Source organism: Oncorhynchus clarkii, chromosome 7 (genome assembly GCF_045791955.1).
Source record: "Oncorhynchus clarkii lewisi isolate Uvic-CL-2024 chromosome 7, UVic_Ocla_1.0, whole genome shotgun sequence".
In the NCBI taxonomy this organism is placed as follows: domain Eukaryota; kingdom Metazoa; phylum Chordata; class Actinopteri; order Salmoniformes; family Salmonidae; genus Oncorhynchus; species Oncorhynchus clarkii.
In genome coordinates this window covers 74,720,920-74,740,100 of record NC_092153.1, presented here as the reverse complement: position 1 = coordinate 74,740,100, position 19,181 = coordinate 74,720,920, and the positions used below count along the sequence as shown (strand labels likewise).

General features: G+C 41.5%; 1 protein-coding gene across 1 annotated transcript in view; it reads left to right on the top strand.

Moving 5' to 3' along the window:
• LOC139414454 (potassium voltage-gated channel subfamily KQT member 2-like) overlaps positions 1 to 19,181 on the top strand; it is a 61,504-nt gene that overhangs the window by 18,036 nt on the left and 24,287 nt on the right. Inside the window, exons 2-8 of the mRNA XM_071162366.1 lie at positions 4,291 to 4,381; positions 4,758 to 4,884; positions 6,479 to 6,654; positions 13,010 to 13,135; positions 14,436 to 14,546; positions 14,772 to 14,867; positions 15,612 to 15,706. Coding sequence (XP_071018467.1) covers positions 4,291 to 4,381; positions 4,758 to 4,884; positions 6,479 to 6,654; positions 13,010 to 13,135; positions 14,436 to 14,546; positions 14,772 to 14,867; positions 15,612 to 15,706 — 822 coding nt within the window. The remainder of the gene's footprint in view (positions 1 to 4,290; positions 4,382 to 4,757; positions 4,885 to 6,478; positions 6,655 to 13,009; positions 13,136 to 14,435; positions 14,547 to 14,771; positions 14,868 to 15,611; positions 15,707 to 19,181) is intronic.

Genomic DNA, 19,181 nt, shown 5'->3' with positions numbered 1-19,181 from the left:
AGATGTCACAGAGAAAGGCCAGCTCACACAGGAACTTTTGCTCCCGGAGCTCTGCTGTATCCTTCCCTTTGGTTTCCAGGAATTGACATATTTCCTCACGCAGCTCGAAACATCTGTTTAGTACTTTTCCTCTGCTTAGCCATCTCACCTCTGTGTGATACGGCACGTCTGCGTATTCCGAACCACACTCCTCCAGAAAAGATTTAAACTGGCGGTGATTTAGACCTTTGGCTCTTATAAAGTTAACTACCTGTGTTACTGTGGTCATAACATGTTCCATCTTTAGGGCTTTGGCACACAGTGCTTCCTGATGTATGATGCAGTGATAAACAGTTAGCTCACCTGCACAGTTCTCTTCCCGCATCTTCTCCCGAACCATGCCCACCAGTCCACTCTTTTTACCGCACATCGCTGGCGCACCATCTGTCGTTAATCCAACGAGTTTATCCCACGGCAGCTTTATTTCAGTTACACATTTGGAAACCTCCTCAAAGATTTCCTTTCCTGTGGTTGTGCCATGCATTGATTTGAATCCTAATAGCTCCTCCGTAACACACAGATTTGAGTCCACTCCACGGATGAAGACTGACAGCTGAGCAGTATCAGATGCGTCGCAGCTCTCATCCACAGCGAGGAAGAACGCAACAAAATCTTTTCCCTTTTCCATCAGCTGGTCATACAGATTGGTGGCAAGATCACATGTGCGATCAGCTACTGTGTTCCTGCTCAGACTCACGTTTGAAAATGCTTGTTTTTTCTCTGGGCATACGAGGTCACAAACCTTCATCATGCACTTTTTCATGAACTCTCCCTCATTAAAGGGCCGGGCTGATTTTGCGATCTCTGCTGCCACTATATAACTAGCCTTTACAGCAGCCTCGCTTTGTGATGTGGCTTTTTTAAACATATTCTGTTGTGAAACCAAACTTCTTTTCATCTCCTCTACTTTCTGGCTCCTTTGAGTCATGTCCAGGTCCTTGTATTTGTCATGGTGTTTCGTTTCATAGTGTCGTCTAATGTTGTACTCCTTACTTACAGCCACGTTAACTCCACAAACAAGACAAACAGGTTTGTCTTTTACATATGTAAACAGATATTCTGCCTCCCACTTGTCCAGAAAGCTCCTGTTTTCTGCCTTTCTTTTCGCCATTTTTGGGAAGGGTTAGCTCGCTGACAGTTGTAGCGTCTATGTTGCTATGACTACTGTCACAGAGGAGAGAGCGTTTCTGGGTCCTGTCCTGATTGGCGCGCGAAAACAGCAGAGCATTATGGGATTCGTAGTATTAGTGGTGAATGCGCTGTATAATACCGGCGGGCCAGCTCTAGTAGTAATTTGGTATTGTCTCGCGGGCCAAATATAATTACCCCGCGGGCCAAATTTGGCCCACGGGCCAGAGTTTGACACCCATGCTCTAGACTGTCAGTCAAAATCAAGCCGCGAGACATTCTTAGACGAGAAACAGCAAAGTGCTGTTTAATATTGAGATGAGTCCACATCCCACACCATCTGTTCACAGTTTCACGCCATTAATTGGATAGTCAATTTAAAATGCTTAAATTAGTTGCTGCATTTCTTTGCCATTAATTTGGGATTTACTTGGATCTACACAACAGATGGTCTGAGCACGGAGGCGTCTTGACATTTTTCAAATTTTGAGGTTTGAAAACATCTGACAAACTTTAGATTTTGTGAAGTATCACTTTAAGTAACTTTTTTATTTTACTGAACCTTTGTTTAACCACAAAGTCTCATTGAGTTCAGAAAACCGCAGAGGGAGCTATCCACATCGACGGGACAACAGTGAACTTCCTCAGCGTACACATCACTGACAAACTGAAATGGTCCACCCACACCGACAGTGTGGTGAAGAAGGCGCAACAAGCTCAGGAGGCTGAATAAATGTGGCTTGACACCTAAAACACTCAAACTTTTCCAGATGCACAATTGAGAGCATCCTGTCGGGCTGTATCACTGCCTAGTATAACAACTGTACCGCCCGCAACCGCAGGGCTCTCCAGAGGGTAGTGCGGTCTGCCCAACACATCACTGGGGGAAAACTACCTGCCTTACAGGACACCTACAGCACCCGATGTCACTCCACTATCATCCAGAAGGCGAGGTCAGTAAAGGGGCATCAAAGCTGGGACCGAGAGAAGCTGTTTTTCAGTCTATCTCAAGGCCATCAGACTGTTAAACAGCCATCACTAGCACCTTAGAGACTGCTGCTGGAAATACATATACTTGAAATCACTGGCCACTTTAATAAGGGAACACTCGTCACTTTAATAATGTTTACATATTTTGCATTACTCATCTCATATGTACAGTATATACTGTATTCTATTCTATTCTACTGTATTTTAGTCTATGCCACTCTGACATCAAATATTTATATATTCTTAATTCCATTCTTTTAATTTGATTTGATTTGTGTGTATTGTTGTGAAATTGTTAGATATTACTGCACTGTTGGAGCTAGAAACGCAAGCATTTTGCTACACCCGCAATAACATCTGCTAAACACGTGTATGTGACCAATAAAATGTGATTTGATTTGAAGTCACTATACCTCTTTCCTTGGGGAGACACCACAATGCTGTGGTGTAGTACTCTGGGAATAACAATACTGTCTTCAATACATTTTTTTTAAATTTTCTTTTCGCCTTTTCCTGTTATCTCACTTCCTGTTCTAGAATTTCCTCATCTCCCCCTCGCCAAAACTCCAACCTTCACACCTCTGTCTGCTATAACACTTCTGTCTCCTACAACATCTGTCTAATGTAATATAGCTATCTGTCTACTATAACATATCTGCCTACTATAACATATCTGCCTACTATAACATCGCTGTCTACTATAACATCGCTGTCCACTATAACATCTCTGTCTACTGTAACATCTCTGTCTACTGTAACATCTCTGTCTACTATAACATATCTGCCTACTATAACATCTCTGTCTACTATAACATCGCTGTCCACTATAACATCTCTGTCTACTGTAACATCTCTGTCTACTATAACATATCTGCCTACTATAACATCTCTGTCTACTATAACATCGCTGTCCACTATAACATCTCTGTCTACTGTAACATCTCTGCCTACTATAACATATCTGCCTACTATAACATCGATGTCTACTATAACATCTCTGTCTACTATAACATCGCTGTCCACTATAACATCTCTGTCTACTGTAACATCTCTGTCTACTATAACATCTCTGTCTACTATAACATCGCTGTCTACTATAACATATCTGCCTACTATAACATCGCTGTCTACTATGACATATCTGCCTACTATAACATATCTGTCTACTATAACATCGCTGTCTACTATAACATCGCTGTCTACTATAACATATCTGCCTACTATAACATTTCTGCCTACTATAACATATCTGCCTACTATAACATATCTGCCTACTATAACATATCTGTCTACTATAACATATCTGCCTACTATAACATTGCTGTCTACAATAACATCTCTGTCTACTGTAACATCTCTGTCTACTGTAGCATCTCTGTCTACTGTAGCATCTCTGTCTACTGTAGCATCTCTGTCTACTGTACCATATCTGTCTACTATAACATCTCTGTCTACTGTAGCATCTCTGTCTACTGTAACATATCTGTCTACTGTAACATATCTGTCTACTGTAACATATCTGTCTACTATAACATCTCTGTCTACTATAACATCTCTGTCTACTGTAACATCTCTGTCTACTGTAACAGCTCTGTCTACTATAACATATCTGCCTACTATAACATATCTGTCTACTATAACGTCAAGCCTAATACGCACCATTTCAACCTGTGTAACCAAGCATTTCGCTACACTCGCATTAACATCTGCTAACCATGTGTACTGTATGTGACCAATAAAATTTGATTTGACCAAAGAGTGAAAAATCAGACAGATCTGTTAATAAGTTTCTTTTTCCCCTTCTACCCAGCTCTGATACAGTATATTGGACTGAAACCCTCTTGGGTTCCTAAGCAGCTACAGTCAGACTAATTTCCTGCATGGCCTGCAAAATCTCACATGTCTCTTTATGGCTTGGGAGGGATACAGTCAGTGGACCTCAGCAATTCCAGATTAATCAATTGAATTTGTGAAGGAGCCACTGAAACCCCAGCAGACCTCTGTGTGTGAAATTGGAATTACTTGCAGATCGATTGTCTTGCCTGCTGTGTATGGGGGTACTTATAGTGATTATCGGTGGAGAAGGAAACTGTTTGTAATCGAACATGTTATCTCTTATCTTGTTATCCACAGTTTTGTGCTGGTCTTCTCCTGTCTGGTCCTCTCTGTGTTTTCCACCATTAAGGAGTATGAGAAGAGTTCTGAAGATGCCTTGTATATACTGGTAGGCACTTTGGTTCACACTTACATGACGCGTATCAGTAGCATGACATTTGCACATATGTAGACAATGGTTTTGTGCTGGAGATAATGAATATGAGGTTGAAAAGTGGTGGAATAACGCTTTAAGTCTGGAGAAACATGGCATGTGCTGGCTGTTCATAATATAACCAATTCATACGGTAAGAAAGTAGTTGCTAAATGTCTCTCTCAGTTCTGACTATATACACATACTATATGAATCATTTTCTTCTAATTTCCTTAGTTTTGGGGTAACCATATTATCTTTGCAAAACTATTATGATAATATCAGAATTATGTGCGTTATGAATGCCTCTGGCAACGCTGTGATGTAACAGGAAGCCTTTCTCCCTTAACAGGAAATAGTCACCATCGTGGTGTTCGGCGTGGAGTACATAGTGAGGATATGGGCCGCCGGATGCTGCTGCAGATACAGAGGATGGAGGGGCCGTCTGAAATTCGCCCGCAAGCCCTTCTGCGTGATCGGTGAGTTCGACCACAACTGCCCCTGTGGTCTTTTCTGTGTCACTGTGTGCCTGGTCTCTGTCATCAGTGAGATAACACTGTCCGGCAGCAGTCACCTAAGTGGCCTGCATTTGGTCATTCATTCCATGGACTGTTTTATCTTCTGCTCAATTTAGGCCAAATATACCCATACTTCTTCCTTCCCCTCCGCCCCCAAACAGATTTGTAGTGATTGTGCAGGCACAAAATGGCCACCATGTATTATCGAGGTGGCTGCTGGCTGTAGTTGGTGGTGCTTCATCAAATCCTTCCCAACAGTACCTATGGCTAGCACCCCTCTAACAACTTTTATCCATCAGCAACCTACAGTACTTGAACTCAGACTGCTGAGGGGAGGACGGCTCATAATAATGTCTGGAACGGAGCTCATGGAATGAAATCAAGCACATGGAAACCATGTGTTTGATACCATTCCACTGATTCCACTCCAGCCATTACCACAAGCTCATTCTCCTCAATTAAGGTGCCACTAACCTCCTGTGACTTGAACCCAATAAATCAGGGTTGTCAGGGAAGGTATATTACTGGAAACTTTCCAAATTTACCAGTAAACTATCAGAATTGTTGTATCTTTCAATGATTTTATTGTAATCTATCACAAGACATCTAGTTGCCCTTTTGGGTACTTCAGATTATCTCTGGCCCTCTGTGTGGCCTTATCACATGTAAAATATAGAAAATAATGAAATATGATCAAATATATATATATCGAATGACAAATCTGTAAAACATCTTAAATATAAACCATCAACTTAGTGAATAGCATTTATTTAAAAAATATGTTTTACCTTTATTTATTGAGGTTTTTATCAGAGATAAAATTTATTTTTCAAGAGAGACCTGGTCCAACAGCAGCAGACAAAACTATTTACATGAGGATTCCATCATGAAATATAGTTATTTATTTATCCTTGTCAATATGTATTTGTTGTCAATGTTTTGGCGTCAAACTGGTGGCAGTTGTGAAAAAAGTCAATAGTTGGACGAGTTGCAGAGTCTTTTTTATTTAACCTTTATTTAACTGAATTGAAAATAATACCATTGTTGATTAGATGCTTTTTCATTAATTAGACCATGTGTTCTGTCTACTAGAAACTCATGGACACAGATATGCATTTTTTATACTTTATATAAATAAATAAACAATTGTTACTCAAGTATAAGTTATCAAAGTTACGATAGATTGACATATATTTTCTGGTAATTACCAAAATTACTACCAAATTCCCCAGTTGGGGAACCCCACAATAAACTGTAGAGAAGTGATGTTTTCAGGGAAAAATGTGGGTCAGGTTGCGTATTGAACTGTATAGAGATCCTTGATTTCCTCACAACTGAATTCTGAATTCAACTCTGTTGTCCATTTATTGTCCATGTATTTTATATACTCTTAAGGTTGATTCTTTTTTTATGTCCTGTGATATATATATTTTTTAAACATATCGCATACAAATATACATCCAGTACATGCACAAAAATAAAATAAATGTGTGGAATTAAATATATACTTTTTGAATGATTTTGAACATTTTGGATAAATATCCATCTTTCCCAGACGTCATGGTGCTGATTGCGTCCATCTCTGTGCTGGCGGCGGGAACCCAGGGGAACGTCTTTGCTACGTCGGCCATCCGGAGTTTGAGGTTCCTGCAGATCCTGCGCATGATCCGGATGGACCGCCGTGGAGGCACCTGGAAACTCCTGGGATCTGTCGTCTACGCTCACAGCAAGGTAATCAAAGACCAGGGCTGGATGGAGTGTGTGTGATTGATTGATCTGATGCTTGTACCTCGCCTCCTCAATCTGTCTCCTTGCCCCATTGCAGCATGTTTCTATAAATCCAATATCTAGATTTGAGCTTCCACAGACGAGTCAAGTCAACTGATACCACATGTCAAATGTATCGATCTAAGTTCATTGATCACACAACCAGCTGTATGACATTAACACTGTCCCCACCCTCTAACCAGTTTGATTGACAGGTGACTTCAACAACCATCTGCCAAACAACAACTTCTGGGGACATTACATTACATCTCTCAGATTGATCTAATACACCCACAGTACAGAAAACAACTCATCATCAAGCTCTCCAAAGGGCATGCTGTGACCGATCTCGTACCCATTTTTACTAACTAGATGTACCCTTCAATTTATCAAAGGCTCCCGAAGCTTGGACTGCGTCCCAAATAGCACCCTATTCTCTATGTAGTGAAAAAAGTAGTGCACTATATAGGAAATAGGGTTCCATTTGGAATACACATTTGGTCTGATAAATTGAGCACTCTCAATGGGGAATAAGAGTGTCTCCCAGTGGTTCCCAGAGTGGCTCCTTAAGTGTCTCCCAGTGATGCATAGCAACACAGTCCCCATAGAGAGCCAGGGAGAGGAAGAGCAGAGGGCGGTGGAGTGTCTAATGAGATCTCCTGGTAGAGAAGTATGTCAGGGCAAAATGGATCAGGTCCTGAGTCTGACAGTGCAGAGGCCAAAGCTGCCATGGACTATCGACTCTTATTGGATTTGGCTCGTACACACCGTTACCTGTCTTCTGCCTGCCTGTGAGATGGAACAGCTAGATAGATGTGCAGCCTTGTCGTGTTGCAATATATTAACACTGATAAAGGAAGTGTTTTTCTCCTGGATGTTAATATTTAACAGAGACTTTCTGATTGAACAGAATTCTTTGAGGCAAGAGGTTCTAACTCCACTTGACTGACTTTGCTGAAAGCGACTTTCTTTAGGGACATTTGACTTGCAGTCAGTGCATTCATCATCAGATATCTAGGTGGGACAACCACCATCTTTTTGTCCTATATTTATATTGTCTTTTTTTAATCTTTTTTTTTATCCCAGGCCCCCATCCCCGCAGGAGGCCTTTTGCCTTTTGGTAGGCCGTCATTGTAAATAAGAATTTGTTCTTAACTGACTTGCCTAGTTAAATTAAAAAATAAAAATAAAATCTTAGTCATAGTAAGTTGCTCTGGATAAGAGTGTCTGCTAAATGACTCAAATGTAAAATGTAAATGTAAAAATGTGCTGGTGCTCTGTTTACACTAAATGCATACAGTGCCTTCGGAAAGTATTCAGATCCCTTGACTTTTTCCAAATTTAGTTATGTTACGGCCTTCTTCTAAAATGTATTAAATATATAAAAATCTACACACAATACCCGATAATGACAAGGTGAAAACAGATTTGTATACATTTTAGCAAATGTAGAAAAATATTCAAAACAGAAATACCTTATTTACAAGTATTCAGACCCTTTGGTATGAGACTTGAAATTGAGGTCAGGTGCATCCTGTTTCTATTGATCATCTTTGATGTTTCTACATCTTGAATTGAGTCCACCTGTGGTAAATTCAATTGATTGGACATGATTTTGAAAGTCACACACCTGTCTACATAGAGTCCCACAGTTAACAGTGCATGTCAGAGCAAAAATCAAGCCATGAGGTCGAAGGAATTATCCGAAGAGCTCCGAGACAGGATTGTGGCAAGACACAGATCTGGGGGAGGGTACCAAAAATGTCTGCAGCATTGAAGGTCCCCAAGAACACAGTGGCCTCCATCATTCTTGAATGGAAGAAGTTTGGAAACACCAAGACCTCCTAGAACTGGCTGCCTGGCCAAACTGAGAAATCGGGGGAGAAGGGCCTTGGTCAGGGATGTGACCAACAACCCAATGGTCACTCTGACAGAGCTCTAGAGTTCCTCTGTGAGATAGTTGTCCTTCTGGAAGGTTCTACCATCTCTGCAGCACTCCACCATTCAGACCTTTATGGTAGAGTGACCAGATGGAAGCCACTCCCCAGTAAAAGGCACATGACAGCCCGCTTGGAGTTTGCCAAAAGACTCTCAGACCATGAGAAACAAGATTCACTGTTATGATGAAACCAAGATTGAACCCTTTGCGTCATGTCTGGAAGAAAAATAGCACCATCCCTACAGTGAAGCATGGTGGTGGCAGCATCGGGTTGTGTGAATGTTCTTCAGCGGCAGAGACTGGGACACTAGTCATGATCGAGGCAAAGATTAACCTAGCAAAGAACTGAGAGATCCTTAATGAAAACCTGCACCAGAGCGCACAGGATTGAGATGAAGGTTCACCTTCAAACAGGGCAACAACCCTAAGCACACAGCCAAGACAACGTGGCTACGGGACAAGTCTCTGAATGTCCTTGAGTGGCCCAGCCAGAGCCCAACTTCAACCCGATCTAACATCTCTGTTAAGACCTGAAAATAGCTGTGCAGCAACGCTCACCATCCAACCTGACAGAGCTAGAGAGGATCTGCAGAAAAGAATGGGAGAAACTCCCCAAATACAGGTGTGGCAAGCTTGTAGTGTCATACACAAGAAGACCCGAGGCTGTAATCGCTGCCAAAGGTGATTAATTTTTTTTAATAAATTAGCAAACATTTCTAAAAACCTGTTTTCACTTAGTCATTATGTGGTATTTTGTGTAGATTGATGAAGGAAAAAAAACAATTTAATCATTTTTTAGAATAAGGCTGTAACCTACCAAAATGTGGAACAAGTCAAAGGGTCTGAATACTTTCAGAAGGCACTGTACATTAGATAATATGAATTTGGCAGTATGTCCAATTGGCCTCACAACTGCAGACCACGTGTAACCACGCCAGCCCAGGACCTTCACATTCAGCTTCTTCACCACAGACCACGTGTAACCACGCCAGCCCAGGACCTTCACATTCGGCTTCTTCACCACAGACCACGTGTAACCACACCAGCCCAGGACCTTCACATTCAGCTTCTTCACCACAGACCACGTGTAACCACGCCAGCCCAGGACCTTCACATTCAGCTTCTTCACCACAGACCACGTGTAACCACGCCAGCCCAGGACCTTCACATTCGGCTTCTTCACCACAGACCATGTGTAACCACGCCAGCCCAGGACCTTCACATTCAGCTTCTTCACCTGCCGGATCCTCTGAGACCAGCCACCCGGAATATTTCTGTTTGTAATATAGCCCTTTTGTGGAGAAAAAGTGGCTCCCCAATAGGTGGGACTATGCCCTCCCAGGCCCACCCATGGCTGCGTCGCTGCCCAGTCATGTGATCAATCAATAGATTAGGTCTTAATATATTTATTTAAATTGACTGATTTCCTTAAATTAACTGTAACTCTGTAAAATCATTGACATGTTGCTTTTATATTTTTGTTAGTAATAGTTGAGTTACCTAAAGTTACTTTGAAAAAGTAGTTCACTACATCTAAACTACTTGGTGAAGAATTATCATATCTAAATCAAAAATGTCATAGACTACAAATTACAAGAACAGATCTGGAGTCAGATGTTAACAGAATATGTCATTTAACCCATTAAACACAAAAAATAAGTTTCAAGTAAGAATTGGGCAGGTCTAATGCTGAAAAAGAAAGGCAATTATTGCCTAACCATGTTTTATTTTTGCAAGAAAAAGTAGCGTGTAGTTGCAGTAGTACACCACTTCATGGTAAAGTAATTAACTACTGAAAACACTACCAAGATTTGAATTTAGTCCCACCAAGCTACTGCAAAATTTATTTATATTACTAATTGAATTACAGTGCCTTGCGAAAGTATTCGGCCCCCTTGAACTTTGCGACCTTTTGCCACATTTCAGGCTTCAAACATAAAGATATAAAACTGTATTTTTTGTGAAGAATCAACAACAAGTGGGACACAATCATGAAGTGGAACGACATTTATTGGATATTTCAAACTTTCTTAACAAATCAAAAACTGAAAAATTGGGCGTGCAAAATTATTCAGCCCCTTTACTTTCAGTGCAGCAAACTCTCTCCAGAAGTTCATGTTGACCTAAATGACTAATGATGATAAATACAATCCACCTGTGTGTAATCAAGTCTCCGTATAAATGCACCTGCACTGTGATAGTCTCAGAGGTCCGTTAAAAGCGCAGAGAGCATCATGAAGAACAAGGAACACACCAGGCAGGTCCGAGATACTGTTGTGAAGAAGTTTAAAGCCGGATTTGGATACAAAAAGATTTCCTAAGCTTTAAACATCCCAAGGAGCACTGTGCAAGCGATAATATTGAAATGGAAGGAGTATCAGACCACTGCAAATCTACCAAGACCTGGCCGTCCCTCTAAACTTTCAGCTCATACAAGGAGAAGACTGATCAGAGATGCAGCCAAGAGGCCCATGATCACTCTGGATGAACTGCAGAGATCTACAGCTGAGGTGGGAGACTCTGTCCATAGGACAACAATCAGTTGTATATTGCACAAACTGCTTTTCTTCAGCAGGGACAGGGAAGATAGTTAAAATTGATGGGAAGATGGATGGAGCCAAACACAGGACCATTCTGGAAGAAAACCTGATGGAGTCTGCAAAAGACCTGAGACTGGGACGGAGATTTGTCTTCCAACAAGACAATGATCCAAAACATAAAGCAAAATCTACAATGGAATGGTTCAAAAATAAACATATCCAGGTGTTAGAATGGCCAAGTCAAAGTCCAGACCTGAATCCAATCGAGGATCTGTGGAAAGAACTGAAAACTGCTGTTCACAAATTCTCTCCATCCAACCTCACTGAGCTCGAGCTGTTTTGCAAGGAGGAATGGGAAAAAATGTCAGTCTCTCGATGTGCAAAACTGATAGAGACATACCCCAAGCGACTTACAGCTGTAATCGCAGCAAAAGGTGGCGCTACAAAGTATTAACTTAAGGGGGCTGAATAATTTTGCACGCCCAATTTTTCAGTTTTTGATTTGTTAAAAAAGTTTGAAATATCCAATAAATGTCGTTCCACTTCATGATTGTGTCCCACTTGTTGTTGATTCTTCACAAAAAAATACAGTTTTATATCTTTATGTTTGAAGCCTGAAATGGTCGCAAAGTTCAAGGGGGCCAAATACTTTCGCAAGGCACTGTACATGTCGATTACTACTCCTGTCGTGGAAATGTCCTGTATTTACCAAATCATGAGAGCAAACCACACACAAGTCAGAGTTATCATAAAGTCCATCTTTAATTATATGAGCTCCATCACAACCCTGTGACTCTCAGATCAATTCAGTGTCTATCAATGAATTCTCTGAGAGTCCCTTACACATTGCAACTGAGATCCTTTATAGCAAAGACACACATAGCCAGACAGCATTGGCCATAATTTATCGTTCAGCTTTGTCTCCTAAACAATGTTCTTTTCTCAAAGTCAGATCCATAAAACAAATCCTCATATCAACAGGCATATATCGCATGCCCCCTCATTGACAAGATCACAGAGACACATTGACTGGCACACAGACATTGTGGAGCCAAGAGATACACGCTTGACCTCTCTCCTCTCTGCGGCCCAAGTCACTTAGTCCTGACAGAGAACAGATGACTGCAACCCGGCCACAGTATTATACAAAAATAAACATTCTGATGAGAAGTAACTTACAAACATATGATGAATATAAAACATCTTACCTATGTTACCAACTAATTCTGATTATTCCCCAACACTCCCTAACACTGGTAACCATACTCACCTCTAGTTTCATACTTTTTGCATCTGCCCATTAGAGAGCCCAATTTTGGGGTGGCAGGTAGCCTAGTGGTTAGAGCGTTGAGCCAGTAACAGAAAGGTTGCTGGATAGGGAGTTTTTCCTAGCCACCGTGCTTCTACACCTGCATTGCTTGCTGTTTGGGGTTTTAGGCTGGGTTTCTGTACAGCACTTTGAGATATCAGCTGATGTACGAAGGGCTTTATAAATACATTTGATTTGATTTGAATCCTCAAGCTGACACGGTCAAAATCTGTTGTTCTGCCCCAAGGCAGCCCAAGGCAGAACGGCACTGTTCCTCGGTAGGCCGTCATTGTAAAATAAGATTTTGTTCTTAACTGACTTGCCTAGTTAAATAAAGGTAAAAAATTAATAAATGCAATACTTTTTTATTCGTACTCTGGTCATAAAATAAATATGCAAATAGCTAGCATCTATTCATTTAATAAAGCAAGTTTCCTCTCAAAGGTAATATTGCTTCGATACTCTGATCTTGAAATGAATATGCAGTAGATGTATTGTTTTCATTTCTTTCTGATCTTTGACTTTTTGCAGGAGCTGATCACGGCGTGGTACATCGGCTTCCTCTGCCTCATCCTGGCGTCCTTCCTGGTCTACCTGGCAGAAAAAGAGGACAACGACCAGTTTGAGACCTACGCAGACGCACTGTGGTGGGGCCTGGTAAGTCACTCTCAGTCTGGTTCCACATGTCCTTCCAAACCCTTCCCAGTGGTTGCTGATAGGAGAATGTCTGTCCCCATGAAACACTCAGCGGGTTGCAGATAGGAGAATGTCTGTCCCCATGAAACACTCAGCGGGTTGCTGATAGGAGAATGTCTGTCCCCATGAAACACTCAGCGGTTGCTGATAGGAGAATGTATGTCCCCATGAAACACTCAGCGGTTGCTGATAGGAGAATGTCTGTCCCCACAAAACACTCAGCGGTTGCTGATAGGAGAATGTATGTCCCCATGAAACACTCAGCGGGTTGCTGATAGGAGAATGTCTGTCCCCATGAAACACTCAGCGGGTTGCTGATAGGAGAATGTATGTCCCCATGAAACACTCAGCGGTTGCTGATAGGAGAATGTCTGTCCCCATGAAACACTCAGCAGTTGCTGATAGGAGAATGTCTGTCCCCATGAAACACTCAGCGGGTTGCTGATAGGAGAATGTCTGTCCCCATGAAACACTCAGTGGTTGCTGATAGGAGAATGTCTGTCCCCATGAAACACTCAGCAGTTGCTGATAGGAGAATGTCTGTCCCCATGAAACACTCAGCTGTTGCTGATAGGAGAATGTCTGTCCCCATGAAACACTCAGCGGTTGCTGATAGGAGAATGTCTGTCCCCACAAAACACTCAGCTGATGCTGATAGGAGAATGTCTGTCCCCACAAAACACTCAGCTGATGCTGATAGGAGAATGTCTGTCCCCACAAAACACTCAGCTGATGCTGATAGGAGAATGTCTGTCCCCACAAAACACTCAGCGGTTGAAAATAGGCTAAGTTTGTCAGGTCCCAACAAAACACCCAGCACTTGTTTAAACATAATTTTTGGACGTCCCCATGAAATAGCCAGCAACATTTCAGTCACCACAAAACACCCAGCATTTCTTAATAGGATCATTTCTATAGGTCCTTATAAAACACCCAGCATTTCTTAATAGGATAATTTCTATAGGTCCTTATAAAACACCCAGCATTTCTTAATAGGATATTTTCTATAGGTCCTTATACAACACCCAGTACTTGTGTTAACTGAGAATCTAAAGAAAGAGGAGATGAATGTAATTCAACCTTGGGACTTAGCATGACAAGTGGTATCTTCTTATGTCACCTTTCATGAGAGACCATCTGAATAACAGCCTCGGAGAATGATTGTCTTGTTACATGTAACAGCTTCGTGTGAGATGGAAAAAGCACCCTGCATATTGATAACAAAGGTGTAATTCAATATGTCTGCCAATTGCCTTCTCAGATCACCCTGACTACCATTGGGTACGGAGACAAGTTTCCCATAACGTGGAACGGACGTCTTCTCGCCGCAACCTTCACCCTGATTGGAGTATCTTTCTTTGCACTTCCAGCAGTAAGATGCTTTTATCCAAAGAAATGACTGAAGTAACTTATTAATATGCACTTAATGCAAGGAAATGGAGGGCTACTGAAGAAACTCAGAAAATGAGTGCCACGAAGCATCTGCAATTTGATAGTCAAGCGTTACTCTGAAGTAAGAGTTCATTATGTAACTGTGAATTGATCATGTTTTCCAGAGGCTTGTTGTTGTGACTAACAGCTTGTCTGTATCTCTAAGGGTATCTTGGGCTCCGGCTTCGCCTTAAAGGTCCAGGAGCAACATCGACAAAAACACTTTGAGAAGAGGCGGAATCCTGCGGCAGGACTCATTCAGGTAAATAAACCAGGAGCTTACCCAGTCTAAAAAACAACATTTAGAGCGTTTTCACTCAAATCCTGGTGATATGGTATCCTGGTGATATGGTATCCTGGTGATATGGTATCCTGGCGATATGGTATCCTGGCGATATGGTATCCTGGTGATATGGAATCCTAGTGATCTGGTGTCCTGGTGGGGTTCAATTGACCATTTCTGGGAATTTCACAAAATAGTCTTTGCTTCCACAAGAATATAAATGAACAGTTTCAGGGTACTCTTTCCAAGACAAACATTCTACATGACGCCACCATTCTAGCGTGTTTATATGAGGCAAAATGTCACAATACCTGGTACTCTAGTTCTGGATCCTGAACCCACTTCTCAGTCAACTACTAGAATTAATTTTGGTTTCCCTGGTCCCAAAACACTCCAGTCGCCCAATCAGACAATGATGTGAAAACGCCAAACACTCCAGCCCACACACAGGCCAGAGAAAGACAGCTTAGACAGTACACACACAGTGATAGATATCGGCGTGTGAGTTGCCTCTGCCAAGACATGAGTAATAGGGCTCACTTAGTAATTCCCTGATTGCTGTTCATACCTACATATAGTGTACACGCAAAGATTTGTATGAAAACATAAAGGAAATGCTGTATTCATGCAAAACCATGCACTTCTCTCTCTGTTTCTTTCTCTCACCATTTATTATTCATCCTGCTCTCTCCTTTAGTTAATCTATCTCTCTCTTCTATTTAGGCCGGGTGGCGCTTCTACGCCACTAATCTCACCCGGCCAGACCTGGAGTCGACGTGGGATTATTATGAACGCACCGTATCCTCACCGATGTACAGGTATTGATTATATAGTAAATTAGCGCCTAGATTTAAATTGTCCCCGTCTGCTCCTCTCCGGTGTCAGCTGAGATGGATCCAGCCATCAGCTGCCTCCATCGATCCACCACTCTGACATTCCTTTCCCCTCAATCTGAAGGTTAATGACGATGTCTAATCAGGATCTATGTAGAGGCTACGGGCCTGATGGATTGTTATTGGTCCAAGCGAATAGATGTTTAGCTATAGTAATAACAATCTGAAGGTTAATGACGATGTCCAATCAGGATCTAACTGCCAAAATAAACGAAACGCCAACATGAATTGTCTTGTTAATACAACGTTGGGCCACCACGAACAGCTTCAATGCACCTTGGTACATTTTCTACAAGTGTACATTTCTTACTAAATTCTGGCATATAATGGAGATTCTAGGATTTGCGTGTGCCACAAATTATTGGCATTTTGTCAAACTGTCACACGCAACACCTACGCGTGTTTTCATTGATAAATCAGATACATACTATAATTTTGGCTACAAACCCACCTGCTACAAACCCACCTGCTACAAACCCACCTGCTACAAACCCACCTGCTACAAACCCACCTGCTACAAACCCACCTGCTACAAACCCACCTGCTACAAACCCAGGGCTACAAACCCACCTGCTACAAACCCACTTGCTACAAACCCACCTGCTACAAACCCACCTGCTACAAACCCACCTGCTACAAACCCACCTGCTACAAACCCACCTGGAAAACATCTTCCATTCACATTTGATGGAAACAAAAACACTATCATTTGCTGTATGATTTGGAGATGTTGGAAAATTTGATCACAATTCTGTAGAGGTTTAAGAGAATGTTACAGTGCCTTTTTCAAAAAAAAAATGCGTGCCGCCTAGCGAGTGACAAACACTAGCCGCGCATTCAGAAAGATTGATTGTCCTTTCAAACAATTTAAAAGTAAATGCTATTAGCCCACACTTCTATGCAAAAGAGAAATTGTTGATCAATATTTAATTTAACAATAGATGATTATGTTTCTATCTCATGCCTTGGTATAGGCTCTGAGATGAAATAAGTTAGGCCATGATGTCTCGCTTCAATCGCACAGCAATACTGTAGCCTATCCAGACTGTCACAGACTATCAAGGCTACTGGTCTATTTACTTTCAAGCATGGTTGGCTATTTGAATGAGTGATGGATAAATGGTAGCATGCTTGGTTATTGAATGATAGATGGATAAATGGTAGCATGCTTGGCTATTGAATGAGAGATGGATAAATGGTAGCATGCTTGGCTATTGAATGAGTGATGGATAAATGGTAGCATGCTTGGTTATTGAATGATAGATGGATAAATGGTAGCATGCTTGGCTATTGAATGAGAGATAGATAAATGGTAGCATGCTTGGCTATTGAATGAGAGATGGATAAATGGTAGCATGCTTGGTTATTGAATGAGAGATGGATAAATGGTAGCATGCTTGGTTATTGAATGAGAGATGGATAAATGGTAGCATGCTTGGCTATTGAATGAGCGATGGATAAATGGTAGCATGCGTGGTTATTGAATGAGATATGGATAAATGGTAGCATGCTTGGCTATTGAATGAGAGATGGATAAATGGTAGCATGCTTGGCTATTGAATGAGAGATGGATAAATGGTAGCATGCTGTAGCATGCTTGGCTATTGAATGAGAGATGGATAAATGGTAGCATGCTTGGTTATTGAATGAGAGATGGATAAATGGTAGCATGCTTGGCTATTGAATGAGAGATGGATAAATGGTAGCATGCTTGGTTATTGAATGAGAGATGGATAAATGGTAGCATGCTTGGCTATTGAATGAGCGATGGATAAATGGTAGCATGCGTGGTTATTGAATGAGATATGGATAAATGGTAGCATGCTTGGCTATTGAATGAGTGATAGATAAATGGTAGCATGCTGTAGCATGCGTGGCTATTGAATGAGAGATGGATAAATGGTAGCATGCTGTAGCATGCTTGGCTATTGAATGAGAGATGGATAAATGGTAGCATGCATGGCTATTGAATGAGCGATGGATAAAATGTAGCCTAATATTTTTTTGATAAATGAGGCCCCAGGTGACTGTGACACACACACTTTAATTCCCCTATGCTCCTTTGAGACCCCTCTACTACCCACCACTGTGACCTGTATGCTCTCGTTGACTAGCCCTCGCTTCATATTCGTCGCCAAACCCACTGGCTCCAGGTCATCTATAAGTCTTTGCTAGGTAAAGCCCCGCCTTATCTCAGCTCACTGGTCACCATACCAGCACCCACCCGTAGCACGCGCTGCAGAAGGTACTGTATATTTCACTGGTCATCCCCCAAAGCCAAGTGCTCCTTTGGCCGCCTTTCCTTCCAGTTGTCTGCTGCCAGTGACTGGAACAAACTTCAATAATCTCTGAAGCTGGAGTCATATATCTCCCTCACTCTCTTTAAGCATCAGCTGTCAGAGCAGCTTATCGATCATTGCACCTGTACACAGCCCATCTGTAAATAACCCACCCATCTACCTCATCCCCATATTGTTATTTATTTTTGCTCCTTTGCACCCCAGTATCTCTACTTGCACATTCATCTTCTGTACATCAATCACTCCAGTGTTTAATTGCTCAATTATAATTATTTCACCACTATGGCCTATTTATTGCCTTACCTTCCTTATCTTACTCCATTTGCACACACTGTATATATATTCTTTGTGTTATTGGCTGTGCGTTTGTTTATCCTAAGTGTAACTCTGTGTTGTTTGTATTGCACTGCTTTGCTTTATCTTGGCCAGGTCGCAGTTGTAAATGAGAACTTGTTCTTAACTGGCCTACCTGGTTAAATAAAAGTGAAATATATATATTTTTTTTAAGTCACTGAGATCTCTTCTTCTAGCCATGGTAACCAAAATAATATTTTTTAATTGCTTAATTAACTCAGGAACCACACCTGTGTTCTAGCACCTGGTTTCAATATACTTTCTATCCTTCATTTACTCAAGTGTGTCCTTTACTTTGGCAGTTACCTGATAGAGGCTAAGGGCCAGATGGATTCACAGTCTAAGCCAATAGACATTTACTTCATTATAATAATAAAAGCCATATACTTTTTATCCTAAGTGGCTAACAACAGCGAGTGCTGTTCGTGTCGTGGCGCTGTGCTCTAACAACGGAAGCACAGAGGACATTACATTTTACCACGTGGATTCGTTTAGAAACGATGGTATAGTTATTATAGAGATGTATGATGTAAGTCTGAAGGAAATCTGTGAAGGTTTATTGTAGTCTAGTCTTTGTGTTTGCTTAGGGAGGAAAAACTGTGCACAGGCTCACTTCACCCCACGAGATCATGTGTTGACAGACAGAGTTGGATTGTATAATGACGATGACATTAGCAAACATGAAATGAATCAAATCGTATTAGTCACATGCGCCTAATACAACAGGTGAATTACTTACATTGAAA